At 36.7% G+C, this 8862-nt stretch overlaps 1 protein-coding gene across 1 annotated transcript in view; it reads left to right on the plus strand.

Annotated features, from left to right (window-relative positions):
• The first annotated feature begins 3785 nt into the window (after positions 1-3785).
• The window catches only part of LOC147693579 (olfactory receptor 6N1-like), a 7783-nt gene continuing 2706 nt past the window's right edge, over positions 3786-8862 (plus strand). Inside the window, exon 1 of the mRNA XM_086936052.1 lies at positions 3786-3866. Within this exon, the coding sequence (XP_086792178.1) occupies positions 3786-3866 (81 nt within the window). The remainder of the gene's footprint in view (positions 3867-8862) is intronic.

The raw sequence follows: 8862 nt of genomic DNA on the forward strand, positions 1-8862 counted from the left end.
TATTTTTTTATATTTTTGTACTCACAGTATGGGGAAAGGATATATTTGTAATCAATATCTTTGACCTGATATTTCTGCATTATGATATTGTTGCGATCAATATTGTTCTAGTGATCCAGAAAAAATTTACACAATGCAAAACAGTGCAAAATGTAACACACAGATAACTTGAAACTGTAATAAAATATATTATAATAATGGAGGTCCCGTCATGAAGCAACTGTTTTAAACAACTAAAATGAAAAGTTGCATTATCTTTCTGCTCTGTTTTATTTTAATCTACCATGCCAAGCAGAAAGTAGATATTTATGGCGGCATGTTTTTGTTTTTGCAGTCCTTGGGAAATTATGGAAAAGTTAGAATCTTCTACATGTTTCAGCAGTGCCTTTTTTTTAAAAACCTGACTTCTACTAAACTGCTTCTAATTAATTTTTTCTGCAACTAGCCATCAACTTTTTTCGACTAGTTATTCTATTTTTATGTTCATGTTTGCAAAGATGCTCTCTCTTCCATATGAAAGAGCTATGCACCAATGATTTAAGTGGCTCATGGGAACGGTGATTTTGTCACCATGTATTCTAAGGTATAAATACCACTGCCATGTGTAATAAAGATATTGCAAGTCAATTTGGAGTTCCAGAACCCTATTATTTTATTGTCCTTATATCACCATAGCATTTTCAAATCTCATACCACTCTAGCTGTCCTCCTCACGGTCTGTTGCATCCGTGCTTTGCTCCGCCGCTCATAGCAACCCAAGCCAGTCCATCTCCTGGAGTGGTGCCTGGCAGTAATCATAGGAGCTTATTGTTGTATCAGAGGATTTTTCACAACTTCCATACCCCTTAGAGAGATTTGCCCATACCCCGGGAGTTCCATAACCTTTTTAAGGAACTTGGCTTTTGGCCATGTTCCTCTATATGGCCATGGAACTCCTCAGTGACTTACGCAATATCCTTATAATGTACAGCAGGGGGTGCTTTATCCAACTTAGAATATAAAATAATCATATATTTAATATAATATAATATAATACAATACAGTATATTTAATATGATATAATATAATATAATATGCTATATGATAAATATACTATAATATAATATGATATATTATATAATATGAAATAATATAAATAGCTCTCCCCTAGGTACTTAAGGTTAAGACCCATCTGCAAAGGTTTAGTCCAGGGGTCTGTTACAGTTGATAGTGGTAGTGAGACTTTCAGCATATTACTGATGTGCTAGCATGTGATTACAGAGAATGAAAATGAAGGCTGCACTAAGCCTTGAGGGCACCAGACAAACAGTAACATTTGGGATTACCATAGAATGTTACTTTATCATTTGGAAAGTGAGAAGGGGGAAAGTTCTCTCAAGAGGGAGACAATCACAAGCAGATACCACTGAAGTCTAGTTGTCTGTAGAGTGGCCAATGAGGTGGTTCTTCCAGTGAAGAATGTTTTAGAGGAAGACATTTCAATGTCAGCAAGTGCTGACAAAGATAACAGCCGGGTGTGATCATCTCTGACTAATCCAGATATAACTCTTTGGGAATTCTGAGAGCATTGTGGTGCACAGTGTTTTAGATTAAGTTATGCTGGCTCTGGATGGGCTTCAACAGTGTTTTATAATGAATGCTCACAGTTCTTCTGAATAAGATATTTTTCTTTTTATCTGCGAACTTCTCAGAGAGTTTATTTCCAACTCAAGTCTCACTCACTGACGATTTAAGGCACGTTATCTGCTGAAAAGCTGATCTTATCTCAAGATGAGCAAATAGCATTACATGTAAGCAAGTATATTGCACACGTGTGTTACTGACTTTGAATTCTTAAAAAATGAATTTTCAATGTGAAAGACTATTAGTATCACAGTGCACTATGATCTTAATAAGGTATCAACATCTGAATGTTAAAATTGATTCCATGAGAAAGACCACACGTTCCAGAATACGCTGGCGTCTCAGTGTGGATCACAGCACTTAAATAAGATGAATGTAGAAGCATTAACATTGAGAGGGCTTTTATTCCTTTTGCGAAATCCGATTTCCAGAAAGCTTGATATCTGACACCACTTAGAGTTGATCCCATTGTAAATACTACAGTATACTAAACTATTTTCAAGGCCGTATGCTTGTGCAGACCAGTGCTTGTGTACCATACGTGTCTAAGACACAGGGCCCGATTCCCAAAGGTAAAGTTAGACTTCAGGAATAAACTCTAAATTTACCTTTGTGAATTAGGCCCTTGGACTTCAGGTCTAAATCTAGAATTCAGGTCTAAACTTGGACTTCAGATCTAAGTTCATCTTTGTGAAGTGACTCCTCGGTTTCTCTATCCAAGTCTTTAATCAATTTCCTCATTGAATAGTCTTCTTTTCAATGGCATATCAAGTCGGTTCCGTTAGAAATACAATAAAACATATTTCAAACTATTTCAAATGCGTTTGACAGGTTTGTGATCAGGTCAGCCCATGAATTAGCACAAGTGGGTTATCAAAGGTTATAGGGAAGCAGCAGACTGAAATAATTCTCTGCTGTTGTTGTTGAACTCAGATTTGTATGACTTAAGATGATCCATAGCTTGTGCTAATGCATTTGTAATACAGTGGAATGTTAAATCTGTGTGTTTCATGGATATCTATGGAGGATGCCTTTCCTCAATTATGTTTCATTTATAGAAGTACAGTGGTTATTTTTGCATAATAAAAATTATGCTAATGTATACTTTATTCTCCAGTTGACCATTTTACACAGTATGCATATATCATGTTCAATATTTTGCAATTTATATATAATCAGGTAAAATACAACAAATAATCACTACCTAATCTCATTCTAAATTTAAATGGTGGACGATTGTAACCCTAATTTGCAAATCTGAAGCTGTCAAACCTACAATCCAAAACTGACATATAGAAAAAACAAGAACTTAGGAGTCTGAAGGGAAGGCAAAAATATTTATTGATTTGTCCCCATTGTCATGCTTGTGAGTCAGACTAGTAACAAGTGACTCTAGATTAGCAATTAAAACATATATGAGAGGTCATTAATAGTTCATTTATCAAGAGTTTTTGTAATTATAAATGTCAGTTGAAAATATGTATTTGTAATATTTTTCCCTTAGTGTTAAGGACGTAGTTTGATAATGTTGAAGGGATGGAGACTTCTAGCACAAGCAGATAATAAAGTATCATGTCTCTACAGAAAGTCATTTATACTTTTCACATGCAGCTTTCCTTATGGCACTCTGAACCTCCTTGTTCCTCAAGCTGTAGACAAATGGATTCATGAGTGGAGGCACCATGGTGTAGAACACAGATAGAACTTTGTGCTGCTCAGTAGAGGTATTCCCCATAGGTCGGATGTAAACCATCATACCCGTCCCATAGAACATAAACACAACAATCAAGTGGGAAAGGCAGGTGGACAAGGCCTTCTGTTTTCCTGTACCAGGAGGAAAATGTGCGATCACATAAAAGATGAAGACGTAAGACACAATAATAAAAGAAGTTGTGCTTGAGCCAATTGTAGTTGCATAGACAAAAACAATGTGTTTCAGATAGGAGCTATCAGAGCAAGAGAGCTGTAGCAAGGGGGCAATGTCACAAAAGAAGTGATTGATTGTATTAGGGCCACAGAAATTAAGTCTAGCTATAAGAACCATTGGACCAACAGGAACCAGGAAACCAACCACCCAAGCAGCAAGAGCTAGCTTCATTGTAAAGATACCAGTCAAAATGATGCTATATTGTAAAGGGTGGCATATTGCAACATATCGGTCAATGGCCATGAGTAGAAGCAAGAAGCATTCAGTAAAGACAAGTGCAATAAAGAAATATAACTGGAAAAGACAACTGAAAAAAGTAATTTCCCGGTGACCAGACAGTAGAACTGAGAGAGCCTTTGGGACAATCACTGATGTGTAACTCATCTCTGCAGTAGAAAAGTGGAAGAGAAAGATGTACATGGGAGATTTTAACCTGGGATCAACCACTGTGACATACATAAATGTGAAGTTTGCCATCAAGGTTATGATGTAGACTACTAGAAAAATCACAGAGAGCAAAGTATGGAAACGCTGGAACCCCAAAAAGCCATTGATGAGGAATTCTGTTACTGTACTCTTGTTATTGCTTTCCATAGTATTAAAAGTGTAATACACCTGCAAGTAAACAAAAAAATACATATATAACTTAAGAACAGGAAGCAGTACACACCCACATTTTCTTCTGTCCCATATAATCCTCCATTTCTACTACCATCATATCCCTCTTCATTACATTACCTGTGAAATTGTGGATAGTCCATGCCAAAGAGAAAGGGAACTATGATTGATCATTACAATTACAAGTGTTTAATCCCTTCCCTTGAGTATGGGATACTTATACCAGTTTAATGTTTGTCTTCCAGATGGCCAGAGGCCATACTTAAGCTTAGTATGGGTGTCTGTTGCTCATGTGGCGTCATTAATTTCCATTTCATTAAAATGTTAAGTTTTATTCTACAGTATTAAAAGGCACTGTTAGAAGTTTCTTCCGGGGAGCAATTCTTTAGTGGGCTTGGATTTATTTCCACAGGCACATCCTTAGTTTTATTTATCACTATTCATGCCTTCATTGTGAGAAGCCTGTCATTCCAGAGGGGGCTAGTGCCCCTGCTATTTCCCCATTGTGAATTATGAGGTCTGCAAAGCAGCCAATATTTCTGGGGAGACTGCTGTGGGGAAAACATTTAAATAGTTGGGAGACAGAACCTAGAGGCATTGATTCAGGAAATAATTCTTCATTCCTCAGAGCATTCATGAGGATCAACCTGGAATCTGTAATATTTCCACACCCCTGGAATTAACAGGACCCAGTATGGTTAACACCAGGACTATGGAACTAACACCCCTAGAACTAGGCCTCTTGTAATAGACACCTAATGCAGTGCTCTAGCTCACATTCTGCTAGTGACCTGAAATGTAATTCCATAGTGTTTGGCGATAAGATACATTTGATTGGCTTTTGTATGCACCTGCCCTCTAGAGATATATTTACTTTTCCCCTTTGTCAGTGCCTGCTACCTTTAATTATGGATTAGGTTATTTCTAACTGAACACATTTGCATACAGAATTGTGATTCCTTGCGAATATTGTAGACTTTATTTCCCCTCCTCTTTGTACTAACCTGGTAAGGAATGTTAAATCAGTTCAAATTGTGGAGTACATTCATAGTGATCAACGATTACCATCCTGCAAATTTCCTCTGATGAAATTTGCAGAGGGAAATGCTCAAAACAAGAAACACGTGTTTTTATCTTGATGCAAACCAGAAATCACATAGTATCACCTCTTTCTGAGCTACGGAATTTAGGAACATGATCAAGAAATAAAATGGCCTGGAGCAAAGCCAGTAAGGTGCAGGTATCAATTTGGGCTGTTTTCCCTTGTTTTTCCAGTTAATTCAGAAAGAGAAAGAGAGCTTGGGCTTCTGCCAATTGACATACTTCCCAGAACATGTCCTACCACCACTTTAAACACCATGCAAACTCCCCAGCCGGTTATGCTGCCCCTTGTTAGCTGAAGGCGCATTGGCTGATGACCTACTTTCCATCCCTGTATAGGACATGATTGCACAGCTTCCCCATGTCAATTGATGTCTCCAAGTGAGGTTCTCCCTTATGACATACTGGGGGAAGAAAGTAGGCCTGGGTGTAATTTTATTGGAGTACTTCTGCTTTATTCTAGTGACGCATAAATACAGATTTTACCACAAATATGCCATTCTGCATTACTGATTCTCCCTGACTGTGAGAGGAACTGAAGCAGTGCAATAGTGTGAATGTTCACATTTGCCTTTAAGTAAATGTGTACCAGAACCTTCAGTGGTTGTTTAGAACGGTATCAGCAGTACTTTAACAAGGACGTCACCAGTCGGAGTTTTGGAAATATTTTTTCCTCGTGCTGCCGGAAAATGAACTCGAAATGCATTTTCGAGTTGATCTTTTACACAAACAGATAATTTTTGTATTTTTTACCACAAAGCGCACTTTTTATATTATTTTTTTTTTAAATGGGAAGGAAGTGCCAGGGAAATTGGAAGGCATCATCCTAATCCTGCCCTGAAGACTCCTTATGCTTTATTTAGCCCTTGGTCATAATGGATTTGGATTTTGGAGAAAAAAACATCACTCTCTATCTGCAATCTGCAATATCCATACCATTGAACTCTTAGCGTTTTGGGAAAAACAAATGTAACACTTTGGGAAATGTTTGAGGTTTAAGAGAAGGCATGCACCAGAATTCTTTGTTCCTGTTTGTTTCATTTTATTTTGTTTCTTTGTTGGTGAATGGGCTGGAGTATGGGCAGGAGTTTTTTTTAGGGGCAATGTATGCAATGTTTTATGAGGAAGCATATGGTTAAATATATGTTTTCTTAATTTTCTTATTGTGGTTTTCTTTTTTAATAGTATACGTTTACCATTTTACAGTCATTTTGTTTTACTGCTTGGGACCTAGTTTGCCTCGAATTAGACCGTGGGTGTATTTCTGATGTATTTTTCATATTTTTACTGCTGCTGTCTATATATGCCGGATTGGGTGACTCCTGAAGTTCAGGTTCATGTAGCCAGACATCTTCCTTTGTTCTCATCTACCTTTCTGCCCACCATTTTTTGTGAGTTCGTGTACATATGATATGGTTGTTATTGTGCTGGTCGGTTATTTTCCATTTGATTTATTTAAATTTTTTGCATTGCTGGGTTCATGTTGGTGGGTAAAGGGCAATTGCTTGTGTGGCCCCAGACTCATTGAGTAAATAATATATTTGCAATCCTTTCCCTACAAACCTACAATATGTTTTTCTAAGGGTGGGAATGTGCTCCAAGTAGGATAGGGCAGCTTTCTTCTTTGTTCTTTTTTTTATTTTTTTTAAATTAGTTTTTATTATTGCAAGAAAGACAACTTAGTACATTTCACATAATAAGAAATAAACAAATAAAAAGAAAAAGTTTTCTATTAAACCAACAAGTTACATCAGAGACAGAGGATCCACAATTACATATTAGAAGAGAAAGTATACATTTTATAAGAGAAGTAAACACAAATTTTACTGGCCTCAATAAGTAAGAGATTTTATGAGATTTTACAGGTCAAAAAAGTTTTGCCAAATTTTTTCTTTCTTCTTCAAAGCCTTGGGACCTCTGAGTTTAGCTAATGAGAGTTCCATTACATTATTACGTTTATCATGGTCCACCATTCGATAACATTCGGAGGTTCTTTTAATATCCATGATCTAGCAATGACTAACCTAGCGCATGCAAATATTATAGTTATTAAATCTCTATATTGACAGTTAACATGCTGGATGTCAAGTAGGACCAAATGTGCTGAAAGAGTTGGAGTAATAATTTGTTTACTATCTAGGACATCCATTATCCCCTTCCAATATGAAGATGACACTGGGCACAGGAAAAGCATATGATCTATACCTGCTGCATCCATATCACATTTTGGGCATTTTGTTCTGTCATTAAAGCGGGCCCCCAATGCCCAGCTAGACATTCATTGAGGTGTATAATATAGCTGCGTTATAGTTCTATACAACTGTAGCTTCAGGTTAGAGGACTGGACTATTGAGTTTATATGGCATTGCGAAAGAGATATCTGTGTAGGGGTAATATTCATTTCCATCCTTGATGACCATTTAACTGCTATTTTTACAGTATCATCAAGTTTGCCTAATATTAAAAGTCCATAACCCAAGCTGATGAGTGATTTTGTTTTATCTGAGTATAAGCATCTTAATGTATCCGACTGAGCCACTTCGGCTATTTTCACTTTACAATGCAAATAATCTCATATTTGAATGTATTTAAAATACATATCATTATTTAGTTCATAAGTAAGTTTTAATGTATCAAAATCCATAAGCCCATGCGGTCCATATAAGTCACCCAAGATATTAATACCATGTCTGGCCCAAAGATTTTCCTACCCCATCCGAGAAAATATCAGGTAAGCTTGGATTTTTCCATAATCGAAGCTCAGCATTAATGAAAGAAATGTTATCAATAACCATAATTTCATCCCAAATTTTTTTAATTTGTCTAGCTGTCTTAAATTTTACTCTTTTGTAGTAATTGGGATCGTTTGAACGAAATAAAAATTGGTTACAGTCAGGTCCCAGCATATATTGATGGTAGAAAAGTGGATTTTCGTTTTTCATCAGGCTTCGCAAACGGAGAAAAAAAGTAGCAAAAAAGTATAGCCTAAAATCTGGAAATGCTAATCCCCCTTTTCTATTGTAGCTCCAAAAGTTTTATTGGCCTGCGTGCTTTTTTATAACCCACACGAAACTACTACAAATACCTTCTAGTTTTTTAAAGAAAAGTTTGCTAGGTTGTAAGGGGATTTATCTGAAAAAGTATAGTACTTTGGGCAAAATCTTCATTTTTACTAGGTTTATGTGCCCCACTAAGCTGATCGGTATTTTGTGCCATTTTTTCAAAGTTAAGGCGGTTTCCGTTAACAAAGAATCATAGTTAATGTTTAGGACCTTTTCTGTACTTGCAGCTAACTTAATACCTAAATAAGTTGCACTTTGGCATATACCAGGAATCGTGTCCGACGGTTTATAGTTAGTAATGACCTGTGTCTTACTTACATTTAGTTTATATCCTGATACATTACCAAACAGTGCAGCTTCTTTAACTATTTCTGGGATAGCTCTTACCAAATCTGTAGTAAACACCGCAATGTCGTCTGCAAAAGCGGTTATTTTTAAACTCTCCCCGCCATGCTGTGTTGGGATGATATTAGCTTGGGACGACAGTGCGTTTAAAAATGGCTCCAAGGATAGGGCAAAAAGCAGAGGGGA

The sequence above is a fragment of the Lissotriton vulgaris genome, chromosome 8 (genome assembly GCF_964263255.1).
Source record: "Lissotriton vulgaris chromosome 8, aLisVul1.2, whole genome shotgun sequence".
Classification (NCBI taxonomy): Eukaryota; Metazoa; Chordata; class Amphibia; order Caudata; family Salamandridae; genus Lissotriton; species Lissotriton vulgaris.